The sequence below is a fragment of the Parasteatoda tepidariorum genome, chromosome 3 (genome assembly GCF_043381705.1).
Source record: "Parasteatoda tepidariorum isolate YZ-2023 chromosome 3, CAS_Ptep_4.0, whole genome shotgun sequence".
In the NCBI taxonomy this organism is placed as follows: domain Eukaryota; kingdom Metazoa; phylum Arthropoda; class Arachnida; order Araneae; family Theridiidae; genus Parasteatoda; species Parasteatoda tepidariorum.
The window spans coordinates 14,401,680-14,416,264 of NC_092206.1; the positions used below are offsets into that span (position 1 = coordinate 14,401,680).

The 14,585-nt window shown below is 28.0% G+C and overlaps 1 protein-coding gene across 3 annotated transcripts in view; it reads right to left on the reverse strand.

The window, feature by feature from the left end:
- Positions 1 to 573: 573 nt before the first annotated feature.
- The window catches only part of LOC107440910 (serine/threonine-protein phosphatase regulatory subunit widerborst), an 83,057-nt gene continuing 69,045 nt past the window's right edge, over positions 574 to 14,585 (reverse strand). For 2 of the 3 annotated variants that reach the window (XM_016053997.3, XM_016054005.3), the window contains exons 10-12: positions 12,298 to 12,417; positions 9,715 to 9,944; positions 574 to 4,990 (exon numbers count right to left, since the gene is read on the reverse strand). In XM_016053997.3, coding sequence (XP_015909483.1) covers positions 4,885 to 4,990; positions 9,715 to 9,944; positions 12,298 to 12,417 — 456 coding nt within the window. In that variant the 3' untranslated portion in view covers positions 574 to 4,884. Of the gene's footprint in view, positions 4,991 to 8,302; positions 8,341 to 9,714; positions 9,945 to 12,297; positions 12,418 to 14,585 lie in introns of those variants that run through there. The other variant, XM_043046659.2, reaches the window with a different exon arrangement.

Genomic DNA, 14,585 nt, shown 5'->3' on the forward strand with positions numbered 1-14,585 from the left:
TTAATTCAAGAGCGCTAAACAGGCCGAACTGTGCATTCTCGAGATAATTCGAGCAGCGTTTTATTTTACGCTATAATTTTTCATACTCGAATATAATCAAGAATTGACTGATTTTTTTTGGCCGTTTTTTTTTCTTCGAAAAATCTGTCCGTTAAGAGGTTAAAAATGAAATTATCATTACTGTATTTAGACTTTTAGTCAACTATCATTACATACATATTTATTAGATGTCATTTTTATGTTTTTAATGACTCTACTTTCTAGAGACTATCTTAGAACATATTCATCTACTTTTTAGAATTTATTTAGTCCTGAACTTTTATCTCGAAACTTTTTTAGCATCTCAACTTTTGATATATCGAGAGTATATAAGGATAAATTTTAATAATTTAACCATAGTTAAAATGTGCGAGTAATTTTACTAGACAGCATGAAATTTGATAACAATATCATTAGATGGGGAAAACTACATTGTTTAATGTCATAGAAAGGAAGAGGTCAAAAATATTAACAAATTAATCATTATATATATGTTTGTTGAAAGAAATAAAACACAATACAAAAAATTGTATCTTTTTTTTTCAGGAGCAATTTATTTTCACAATATCATACAAATTATATTCACATTAACTTTCTGTATAAGATTTTCAGAAATTGATGTTTACAGAATTAAACTTAATGCTACTTTCAATGCTCACATACTATTATACCGGTGTAAGTCAAAAGAATAAAGCATGAGCTAAAACATTTTTTTAAATTTAATTATTCAAAAATTATAAACAATTTTTAAATGAAAAAGATAAGAGACTAAATAAAGTTGCATTAAATAAATTATTTCTATGAATTTTCTACTATTATTAGTTTTATTGAACATCAATTGCACATAAAAACAGCAGAAAGAAAAAACCTATTGACAGAAAAATCAATACATTTAAACATTACACAATTGTGTTAGACACTTTGTTTATTGGAATTATTTTTGATTTATAGTCTTAAATTTCAATATTTAAATAATTACAGATCAGTGTGATGTGAAGTTCTCAACCCCCTGCAGAGAATGTTATCAATTGGATGGTTGACCATGTAAAGCTAAGCACAGATGGCGCTGGGGGGTAAAAATTCGAATTCTGGGTTACTATTTCCGACTGATTTTTACGCCCAAGCTTGCAAAAATCAGTCATCCAAATGTATTCAATATAACACGCTTTTTAAATTTAACTTTCAACAAAACAAACAGCAAATGAATTAGGAAGACCCCGAAAGCTTGCTATGATGCTACCCAAAAATTAAAAAACGGGGCTATTTTACACAAATATAGCCAACTAAGGGATAACACAAAAAACATAGCAAACCTTACACTTTATTTATGGCGAGATATTAATTTTGTTAAATTTGTTTTAGGCTCGAGACCTGTTGGAATTTATAAATTGCAGAAAAGTTTTATGAATGGTAAAATTAAGGGCAAATTTAAACACAAACCACAATAAAACTACCTGGAATATTAAGCCTGTTTCCACATCGCCTTGCAAGCGAAACTTAAGCGGAGGGATAAACCGGACGTTTTCTAAATTCCTTCTAGTTTTAGGAAGCTTGTTATTGCTTACATTCAGTCAACCATCCGCAGAAAAACACGAAAATTAGTAATCTTAAATAAAATAAGAAACACTGGGTTTTTCTGATAATGTTTATCGATGAAAGCGTGACTTGTATACTTAAAATCTAATTTTAAACACAAATTAAAAACTTTATAATTTATCTTGGAACAAATTCAGTGCTGCATTTTATTTAAATTAAAATTTTTTCCTCTTTCAAAGAAAAGCTTCCAGGTAGAGAGAATGGCACTTTTACACTAGATTATGTAACTGGACAAAATTGTTCCTGTAGCAGGTAACGATTGAAGTTCTGCATATAATTCTGAGTTATAAAAAGAGAATGTTTTAAGACATGCCCGAGATTCGCGCCACCTTAGTTGTTGTAGACAAGACTTCCTTTAAATATTATGCAAATGTAAAAGTTTGTCATGCATTATTTATATTTAAATAAGGTTTTTACAAAATATGAAATGTTTAATTTACAACAAAAATGTAAAATTTTATTTACGCATTCTCATAATTACTTCTTTTCAGGCCTACTAAATTTAAGGCTTAAAATGCTAGTTTTGAAATATAGCCTGAATAACTTGGACTTGGCGGTCTCAACGTTTTTGAGACATTCGGTTTATTCGCATAATAAGAAAGAACAAAAAGAATTTTTAACCGCAATCTTATCAGCATTTTTTAAAGCAGATAAAAAGTGGTTTTAATACTTTTTTAAGAACTCGAAAGTCTATACAAAAAAAAATATATTTAAAAACAGAGTTGTGAATTAAAAACCTTTAATAGAGTTAAGACATTTAATCATAAAATTTTCTTCTGAAAGTAGTTATGCGTCAAGTACAGTAGGCATTACCTTTTATTTTATTATCTTGAGATAGAAAAGCAGACGGAGATTTCAAAATCCGCCAGACTCTTAAGTTTGTGAGCAATCTTTCGTATGATTGGCAACAAAGAAATACTCTCTCCTATTAGCCACTATATAAAATGTTTTTAAAAGAATTTCGAGAGTCAATAGAAAGCGGTTCATTCGTTTGGTTGAACACTGCACTTTAAGTAGAAATAAAACTTTATTAAATTTAGCAGAAAACTATAGTTACATTTTGATTAAAATTCAACGACTCCCTGGACATGAGGTTGAGAACAATTCTTCATAAAGAATGAGAGCAATAATGTGAAAAAACTAAAAATAATGCTTTCATGGCATTGAGCAAATAAAAAAAAATAATTATCATGCAATTGAAAATGAATTATTTTTGTTTCGTTCCTTATTTACATGACAAGATCACAACATGCAAAATACAATTCCATGTGACCTGACAATGGAGGGACCATGATGAAATATTTGTAAGCCTGCCTGACTGTTAGAGGAAACAAAAAAAAAGTATTTCTTTATAGAAAAGTACCTCGTTACATAGTTCATTTCTATAACTATGTGCCTATTGTCAAAAATGGTGACAAAAAAAAAGAAATCTAAAGAAATTAGCTAGTCGTTAAAAAACAAAAGCAAACTTATATAAAAACTGCATCTTGACAGTCAAAGCAATCTTAAACGTGTCCGAAATTTCACCCATCGGAAGAAACTCTTGGTTCACGAGTTGCTTAGAACTCATTAAAAAGCTTTGGCCAACCATGGTAGCTTCTTTATAAGCTTTTTGGATGATTCAGCTAATTGATAATGAAACTAATTAGATTGTGTAAGTGATGTAGTAGTACAAAAAGAAATGTGTGTGGCAAATTAGAATCACATGACAGTTCCTATATTTCTATGACGCAAGCAGCAGACTCCTTAAAAATTTTATGATTTGAATGGATTGATGAGGAAGCTGAAAACTTATTTATTCAAAAATAATACAAATTTATATGCAGTAGAGAAGAACAAAAGGAGTAAAACTAATAAATAAATCGCTTTTCGTACAGCACTTTCTCGTATAACTAAAAATAATCATTAGGATTCGCACTCTTTGTTTTATCCGGGCGTCTAGGGATTTACAAATACCAGCCTAAAAATCGGACCCAGGGCTCACAAATTTAACGCAAAATGCTGTTATGATACTATATATTTCATACTATATTGGCTGCAACGAATTTTGAGTTTTTGTAGAACCTCAAGTAAGAACAAAGCCAAGCATTTTGTCGAGGAGAAATAATTAAATCCCTGTAATGTTGAATTAAAAGTCTAAAGTTAGTTTAAAAAAAAAGTTAATTTATGGTATGGCAGATAAAAATCATTTATATTTCATGACATAGTGAATACTCCTCAGCAGAAAATGAGGTAGTCGATGAAAAGGGAGGGTGAAAAATTTGAAAACTTACAATGAGTAAAATCATGATGATGAGTGATCAGTACAAACTATCAGCACAACTACAAAGCACCTCGTAAAGTGCTAATATATACTCTTGCGAGAATAAATATTCAAAGATGAAAAAGTACTACCCATTTTCTTGCTCGATAATATATATTAGAAATAAAAAAAAAGAAAATTAGGGAAACTAAATTTGTGATGAATTTTTGATGAAGCCAAAGTTCCTTTTTCCTTCCAAATTTTTTTGCTACGATTTATGGTAATCTTGAATAAAAGCTGAGTCATTTTTAAGATTTTTGTTGCAATAAAACATAAAAAAGAGCAAATAACTTAAATCTCATATCAATCTAATAGACTTAACTAATAAATAAGCAGAAAAACATAAAAAGGAAGGGGGGAGGGTGGATCTTCCAACAACCATTCATCATTCACAGCTGCTACTCATCATGATTCATGCATTATTAAATTTTTTTTTATTAAAAATCAATAAGAGAAAGAGAAAAAACAAACATTAATTGTCTAAACATCTTAAATCTTACAAAAATTGTTTTTTTTTCTTCCAAAAAATGTATTCTGGAGTTTTAGCAAGTGTTGATTTTACTTCCAAGCAGTATATATATATATGTATATATAGATTAGAAAATTTGTTTTTGTTTTTCCAACAGCATGGTACATCGAATGTCCCAGCAAACTTCCATTACATGTCGAAGAACACTGAATAGGAAGTTTATTATTTTTTATTTTATCGCCTCTTCATTGACTGGAGGAGTTGTTTTCCGTGATGTAAAAAGTCTCCCACAGCAATTAGAAGAACTGAATTTGGGGATGGGCCACATTTGTTTATTTATTTTTTTATATATACCTATACTTTTATCTTTTTGGGGCCAAATGTATTGACCACATTCAAACACAATTGTCAATTTATACATTACAGGTGGAGGCCCAAAAAATTCTACAAAAAGAAAGGGTGTTCGAAAAAAGAGCCACTACGGAGAGTGATGGGGGATGGAGTTGATCTTTGCTTTGTGGTTCAACTCTAGCTGGGAAAGTTTCTTCCATAACTCATCTCTTTCTTTCTCTTTTTTCTTTTCTCTACATTCAGAAAAAAATCATGTTATTAATGATTTCACAGAGAGGGAAAAAAATAAATACATTAAATAAAAAGCTCATGGCAATACAATGATAAGCCGCATTTTCAAATGTTCAGTGGAGTACTTATTTTATTTCATAACTAGTATTGAACAGCCAATCCACTTTTAAGTTTAAGATTACCAATGTTTATCAGTACAGACATGTAATTTAAAAACCAAACCAAAAAGACAAGACTCCTAGAGACAAAATAGTCTTTTTGATGGAAATAACACCCATTTGGGTTATATGGAGAGGAAAACCACAAAAATCTGCTGTGGTCAGTCCAATGGCTATAAGATTCTAATCCTTAATCACTACATACCACTGACAATATTTTACATCAGCACTGTGGGTGGCGTGGGCCACAAGTTAAATTTGTCCAGCTATGTCTCATATCATATGTCTCCTATTTGTTCCTGGGTCACCACATTGGGAAAGAAGCACTCGATTTACTGAGCCACAATGGCTCGAGAGAGCCCCAACATCACATTTCCATAAGAACATAATATTCTAAACAGTTTGTTCTTGTGTATTGAACTGTTATCTAGTGAAAACTCAAAAGTTTTAGCTCCAAACTGGAAGCAATATAAAGAAACAATTTGATATAAAATAGTCCCTGTCAGAAAAAAGTTTGGCTTACCATTATATTGTCCCAAAACAAAACATAAAAAAATATATAAAATATAGGCCATGGTCTCTTAGTAAACTGTTGATCTTTTTTTGTAATGCACCTACAAGGTTCAATACAATATGTTAACAAATGATGTTGGCACTATATAAAGAGCTGAAATTCCCAATTAGCCTTTGACATAAAGACAGTTTTGTGGTTTAAAATCAAGACATGCAACTGTTGAAATTGTATATTGTGGGCTCTCAGACATAGACAGGGTACTTAGCCAGATTTTTCAACAAAAAATAAGCACCTTTTAAGCACTCAAAAATATTTTTAATCACTTTCCAAAAAAAACAAATTCATAATTAGGATCAGTGCAGCAATAATTTTTTTTTTCGTTATATTTTTAAGTTCTTAATTTATAAACATAAAATCAATAAAATTCAAAAATATTTCCAAAAACTTTACATAATCATGATAAAATAACTAGTTTCTGATAAATATCGCAGGAAAATTGTGGAAATCATGCATTTTTTGTAATTTAGAACGACAATCGACACGGCAAAGAAAAAATCTTTTTCAAAAAGACAGAAAATTAAGCACTTTTTACAAACCCTGAATAAAAAAAAGCATCTTTAAGGGCTTTCAAAAAACATAAAAATCAAAAATAAGTACATCTCAGCACTTTTTTAAAATGCTATGCACCCTGAGAGAGCATAGCCAAATTTTTCAACAAAAGAGCTCAAAAAATATTTTTAAGCACTGTTTTTTCTTTAATTTAAAGAAAATCATAATTGGGATATGCACACTAATAAAACAAATCTTCCTATTTTGAAAGTTCCTTATACAAATATAAATAAACAAAATTCAAAAACTTTACATGATCAGGATAGATTAACTAATTTCCGACAAAGAACTCTTTTCTTGATTATAATAGCCACCATAAAAACAATTTATGCCGAATTCAATATTGAGTCAAGCATTCTATTTTTTAAATTAATAATTGATTATATAAAAAGGAAAATTTTAATTCAACATTAAAATTTAAAAAAGCTAATTTTTTCAGATTTATTATCCATAAAAGTATATATTTAACAAAACATTAACTAGTATAATATTTTCAATGATACTGAATTTATAAAGATATGTAAGAAATTAAGCAAACAAAGAAAACTTAATTCATATAACTAACGTAAATTAGTGAACAGCCCTAGTAAATTTTTATTTAATATTTGTTACTTAGTTCAGTATTTCTTTAATAAAATGATTAAAAAATGTTTCAATAGTTTTGGAATGTAAATACAATAAGAGTAGAAGCTAAACATTTTTGTCAGGAATAAATTATATGGTCCCTAGATTTATAATATTTAACAAATATGAGATTGTGTAATTTTTTATTTCAATTGAGTTTGAGCCAAATCATTAAGAAACGAATTTTTTTTTTTTTTTAAATGACAAATCAGAATTAACACAAGATTTTTTTCTGCATTTGCTAAATTTTAAAATAGTGAATAGCCCTTCATTTTACACTTTTTTTTTAAAAAAAATCTTGAGCTTAAATATTATTGAGTTTTTGCATAAAATAGCTAAAGAGCACTGAAAACTTCATAACTAATTATATACAATAAATTTTTAATGCAATTAGTGGAAGGTTCCTCAGGTAAAAAAATCTTAGAATTAAAAATCTCAATTAATTCTTATGATGAAATTAACTAGAGGAATAAAATTTTATTTTGCTGGAAAAAAAAATGGCATGTTTAGTTGGTCCCTATGATCAGCAAAATTACAAGAAATTTTTCGGTTTGATTTCTAAAGACAGAAAAAGTAAGCTTGAAATCGAGAATCTCTTGCAAAATGTAGCAGGTGCACACGAGAAGGCAAGATTCAGTTCAGTGTAAGCTCACGCGTATCCGCAAGTATTTCATGAAGTATGTAAAATTATAGGCGTTCTCATACGGTAAGCCAAAATGAATTATGGTTGAACGAATAGTGAAAATGTTGAAAGGAACAATATAAAAAATCACCTCTTTGTACAGTTTGAGGCCAAAATCAACATGGCAAGGAAAAAGACTGATTTAAAAAAAAATTTAAATGGAAATTAAGCCCTTTTAAAAAATGCTATGCACCCTGTGAGAAAAGGCTTAATGATGGAGAAAAGATTTAATAAATTGTTGGTTTAATCTTAATTATGTCATTTCAAATTTTGTTAAAGCATGATTTGGATTTAGCAAAATTTTCTGTTAAAATTCTTGGAAATTGAGATTTTTATGCAATAGGAAAAATTATTTTCACCATTTAATGAAAATTACCACTTTGAAAAGGCTAAATATTCTCATAAGTTCAAAGAGAAAAAAACAGCACAAAGAACAGCAAACAATCTCACTATACTACATGAGTTGACCAATAAATGATATTTGTGACCAAAAGTAAATGATTATAAATAATACTTATGTGTTCATTATAATAATGAAATATAATCAACACTAATATGTAACATGCGAAAAAAAATATAGCTTCTTTAAAGCAAATTCCACACAACGATCAAACAAAATTCTTATGGCTTATTTGACAGACCCAAAAATTAAATTTAAAGAATAATGCCTTTTGTAAAAATAAAATTTAAATAAAAAAAAAAGTAATATTTATACGTAGTTACATACCTATGACATGTTTCAGGTGATATTAGCCTAGAAATCAACTAAAAGAAATAAAAATTATCTAACCTACATTACGAAATCAATAATGTAGGTTATTTTTACAATTTTTTAATACTAAGTAAATTGGTTAAGAAAGAAAATTTCCTAAACCCAATTACATTCTAACTCAATTGATTGCAATTAGAGCATCTTTTTATAGATGCTGATTAAATGCATTTTTAGGATAAAATAAGATAGATTTCCAGGATAAAATAATTTTTCCACAGTTTAATCCACATATTTTATAAAGTTCCAACAGGCATCATTTTTTGTTTTAAGTTTTATTAAGTTAAAATATGAAAAATGTAAACATCACATTCAAATTTTGATGGTTTGTCCAAAAATGAAAAGTAAGAAGATATAAAGAATTCTTTTAGAAGTTGGATGCATTTACTAAAACTAACTTAAAAAGATTGGATAGTTGTTGGTTTAAGGAATTAACTTGCTAACTTACTATAGCTGCAAAATTAAGAGTTTTCTGGATAAAATTTTTAAAAATAATTATGATACAATTACAAGGTGGTCAAAAATCCGAACTGATTTTATCAAACTTCACACAAATTTTGGTGATCAATGATGGCAGAAAATTTATAATTAATATTTCAGTTATGACATATTCTTAACGAAAAAATTTACTTCAAAATATTACATAAGAGTTGAAAACAAAACATACCATTAAAGTAAAAAATAAATAATTAGAAAAAAATAAAATAAAACAGGACAAATCTTTTTTGGAAAATATATCTGCCCTTTAGACACATCAAACACAAATAAATTCATTTTATTTGACTTAGCAGGGTTGCCACTCAAATCTGGAAAAAATTCCCTGTTTTTTTTCCCTACGCATATTATGCACAATATATTAAGAAGAAGACAACAATTACTGTGATCTTGTGTGAGCTATATTGGGCTAACTATATTTATTAGTTTTAATTGCTGGAAAAAAAAGGAATAGCTTAACATACTTTAATGCTATAGTAAATGAAATAGTGTAGTGTAGCTGAAATATCATCCTTAAATATCCAATAGATTACGCTTTAGAGGACGAAAATTAGAAAAATTCCCTGCATGTTTCCTGTTTGTAAAGAAAAACTCAAAATTTCCCACATTTTCCCTATTAATTTTGGTTATTTTTAAATTTCCTGAATTTTCCAAGCAGAGTGGCAACTCTGAGTAAGATAAAAAGTTGGCAGACAAAGTAGAAGATCGGAAAACACAGATATTTATCACTAACCATTTATAATACGTGGCTAACTAAACACTTATGACATAATTTTAGAATTATCATCAAGTAAACAGATGTAGAAAACATAACTGCATTAAGTACACAGAGGCAATATATCAAACACCATTGTGGGATTATAATTGAGACTTACTTTTGCCTTTCTGATTTGTAAGAAGCTGTGAGTTCATCAAACAATTTGGAGTTCATCTCCATGAAAGTTTTTAGGACATTATAAACCAAAGCTACAATTGTTTGATTCCAATGTTCCTTTGATATACGGTACAAGGCCGGGAACATAATAGGCATTATGACTTGATTATTTTCCTCTATCAGGCTCAGGATATATTCATTGTTCCAAAAATAGAGTGCTCTTTCAGCAACCTAAAACCAACATTTTATTTTAGTTTGAATATCATTGGAACTTAGCAGAATGCCTTGTTTATATGTGAGCTATGTATAATACATTCAGAAAAACACAATGGATGAGAAAAATTAAAAATTCTGCAACATATATGCACAGCATTGCAGGAAATAGTATTATAGTTGTGAAAAAATTATTCATTTTTGTTTTACCCCTTTCTTATTATTTCTTTAATGATGTTTAGATTTTGAAATAACTCTTAAAACGACACGAAATAGGTCATATGATAATTTAATAAACTGTCAAATTAATAACTGCCAGTAGTAATAACGTAAGATTTATAAGATAATAAATAAGTAATATAATGTTTATCGCTCATCGCTATTTAATTAATGAATTAATATTTGAAAAAACTGTATTAACATCAAGTATCATCCACTACAAGTTCAAAAAAATGTATTTGAACTTAAGTGAATGAATAAAAAGTATTTTATGAACGATTGAAAATTTGAACAATATATAGGGAGAGTGTGAACTAATAGTAGGAACTGAAAATAAATGTCCCTTAAATCATCAAAGATAAATAAAAACTGCAGATCTCTCATGATAATAATAGTTCACAATCAAGAAGAGTCTAATTGAACGTCAAGATTAAATAAACATTAATGCACTTTGAAAAATCTATAATTTATTATATACAAAATACTTACCACACAATACACTGCACCCTCCAATAAAGGAAATTTTGCCTTAAATTGTTTTTTAAATCTAAAAAAACTGAATACTGCCTTTTTTTATTACTAACATCCAATGTAGTTTCCATTTTTTTTAAAAATTCATTCTGCAAATGAGATTTATAGAAAGGGAGTATTAAACATTTGAGGAAAACAGAGGCACTAAGAAGATATTCAAGGGGCAGTGCCAGGGTCAAAGGAAAAGAGGAAGGCCAGTCAAGAGATGGTTTGACGAGGTGGAAAAAGACCTTAATACTCTTGAAACTGGACACAAAGAGCTAGAGACAGACAACTTTGGAGGAAAATTGTTAGTGAGACCATGGTCCAACATGGACTGTAATGACAGGGAGTTAGTTAGCATTAAACATTTAACAAAATTATATTTATATTTATCATGTAACCATAATAAGTGCTTAGAAAACTAATTTAAAGTTCATAAAGTTTAACTTTTTAAGCTCTCAAAATAACCTTGATTTATAAATTATCTGAATGTCAAAATATGCTCTTACAGTTTTACAGTGATTTTTTGAAAATTCTTTGATTTTATCTATAAATATTAGGGAGGAGCCCATTTATTAGGTCATTTACAACAAACACTACATGCATACCATTAATTTTGAAAAAGTATGTCCAGGGTATCTGCTATATTTCAGATCTTCAAATTCATGACTAATTCCAAGAATTTTTCATGACTTAACGAAGATACTATTTTCTCCGACAAAAACACAACAATAAATTTAAAAAAGCATTATAATAACATTAATTGATATGATAGGTATAACCAAAACTGTTATACTCTGCCTCTTCACATTTATGGATTTTAAATTTAAAAAACAGAGTAAAGAAAGAGTTGAAACAATAAAATAGCTGAAAAAAATACAAAAGCAAACATTCCCTCCCCCTTTTTTTTCTACAGAATTATATTCTAAAGATACTTTTCTTGTTCATCAGAAAGGAAAGAAATATTCCTGTGTTTTTTTGTCCTCATTTCGGAATAAAAAAAATTCGCCAATTACTGGTTTGCTTCAACTAGAATTTTAAATTGATAAAATTAAAAAAAAAAAATAAATAATAAAAGTTCTTAAATCACAGAAATTTAAAATATAATTCCCTCTAGAAATGATGTTTTTTCTTTCAGTTTTTGAAAGAACACCATAATTTTTAAAGAACATGATAAAATCATTTTATATTCTAATAAAATATGACTGAATGGTGATTTGATAGGAATTCAGATATTTGGAACAGGATGAAATGGGAGGGGGGATTGCATTTTAAAAATTAGATTCTTCGGAGACCTAAATCCACGACTTTTCATGATTTTTTTAAAAAAATAGTCAAAATCATGACAAATTTTGTTCAATACTGAAATTCATGACTTTCCATGATTTTTCATGACTTTCCAGGTGCGCAGATACCCTGTATGTCCTTTTCACAATTGTACATGAAATAAAATTGGATTATGCATTTAAAGATTTATTATGCCTGCATTTTTTTTTCTATTTATTTTCAATTAATTTAATATTTTTAATTAAAAAAATAAATCAATACATGCATGAACAAAGACAAAAGAGTGCACAGTAAATTAATTAAAATTGTATTGCGTTTCAGGGAACATTCACTAAATAAAAGTTTTGAATACCTGAAAATGAGGACTGGACACACAACGAGAAATCTGTCTAAATAATTGCTCTTGAATCTTTACAAACTGAGAAAGTTCTATCACATCTAATATTTCTTCAATTTCTCCCAGAAACATCACCTAAAAAAAGTTTATTGACATTAAGAACTACTTTAGCCATTCCAATTTTTTTTTTACAATACATTTACATAACTTCTCTTAGAAAAAAGGTTTTATTTTTAAAGAGTGAAATAATAAACGATTTCATACAATAAGCATAATTTTAATATTTATAGAATAATTCATACGTTCAATTATTAAAGATGATGATTCTTCCTAAAACATCGCCTAGTTTTCTAAAAAATTTATTTGATTTTTATACAACACAAACATAATTTTTAAATACTTGAAGAATTATAGTAATCTTTTAACCTTAAAGATAAGTATAAGATTTTTTAATACAAGACAACAAATTAGTATTCTCATAAAGAAATACAGTTCGCCCTCTATTTAACTAAGTCCCTAAATCCTGATAAAAAGTTTGTTACATGGAAAATTCATTAAATAGAAAATAATCTTTTGAAATACTTAAACAACACAAAACAGGTCTTGAATTCATAAACACTAGACAAAATTAAAATAGCAATTGATACACCTTTATCTTGTAAACTAGTATTTGCTATTTATTTTATTAATCTTAGCCATAAAAGAAATCTGCATGGAAAGCAAGAATAGAGTAACACATTATCTAGTGTTACACTATCATGCTACAAATGCTTTCAACTAAAAAAAGCTAAATTTATGTATAAAATTATAGCTGCATTTATTATAAAAGTAATTTAAAACATACATTGCCACATGCGTTCTTAAGTTTAACTGCTACTGATAAAATCCGTTTCGTATGAGTTTTTCATTTCAAATGCAAACAAAAAGGGAAGGGGATTTTACCACTTTCGTTAAAAGTTAAGTGGCTTCGAAAATCAATTCAAGGTCATTTCACCCACAAAATACATTAACAAGTTTGAAATATTTTGGGAAATAGGGAAAGTGGATCTCAATGAAAAGTTCGTTAAATAGAAAATTCATTTTGCTACTTGGAAGTTTTTTTATGAAAAAATTTCCAAAATATTTTTGGGTTGCAAAAAAACGTAATATAGAGAAATTCGCAAAATGGAAGTTCATTAAACAGAAGTCTGACTGTANTATACGTTCAATTATTAAAGATGATGATTCTTCCCAAAACATCGCCTAGTTCTTTAAAAAACTAATTTGATTTTTATACAACACAAACATAATTTTCAAATACATGAAAAATTATAGTAATCTTTTAACCTTAAAGGTAAGTATAAGTTTTTTAATACAAGACAACAAATTAGTATTCTCATAAAGAAATACAGTTTGCCCTCTATTTAACAAAGTCGCTAAATCCTGATAAAAAGTTTGCTACATGGAAAATTCATTAAACAGAAAATCAACTTTTGAAATACTTAAACAACACAAAACAGGTCTTGAATTCATAAACACTAGACAAAATTAAAATAGCAATTGATACACCTTTATCTTATAAACTAGTATCTGCTATTTATTTTATTAATCTTAGTCATAAAAGAAATCTGCATGGAAAGCAAGAATAGAGCAACACATTATCTAGTGTTACACTATCATGCTACAAATGCTTTCAACTAAAAAAAGCTAAATTTAAGTATAAAATTATAGCTGCATTTATTATAAAAGAAATTTAAGACATACATAGCCACATGCGTTCTTAAGTTTAATTGCTACTGATAAAATCCGTTTTGTCTGAGTTTTTCATTTGAAACGCAAACAAAAAGGGAAGGGGATTTTACCACTTTCACTAAAAGTGGCTTCGAAAATCAATTTAAGGTCATTTCACACACAAAATACATTAACAAGTTTGAAATGATCTGAAATATTTTGGGAAATAGGGTAAGTGGATCTCAATGAAAAGTTCGTTAAATAGAAAATTCACTTAGAAAATTCACTTCGCTATTTGGAAGTTATTTCATGAAAAAACTTCTACAATATTTTTGGGTTGAAAAAAATCGCAACATAGAGAAATTTGCAAAATAGAAGTTCGTTAAATAGAACTATCTGACTATAGTCTGACTGCAAATAAAATATTTCCAGTCGATAAAATTCAATAGCACCTCATATTATTGTACAGATATTTAGATCTCCACAACAAAATTAATGAATACAACCACTACCATTTTTTTTTTTTTTTGTAACTTAGAATTGCAAATAAATATATTTTTGTGGTTGGCGGATTATCTGTATTTCCTTAAACT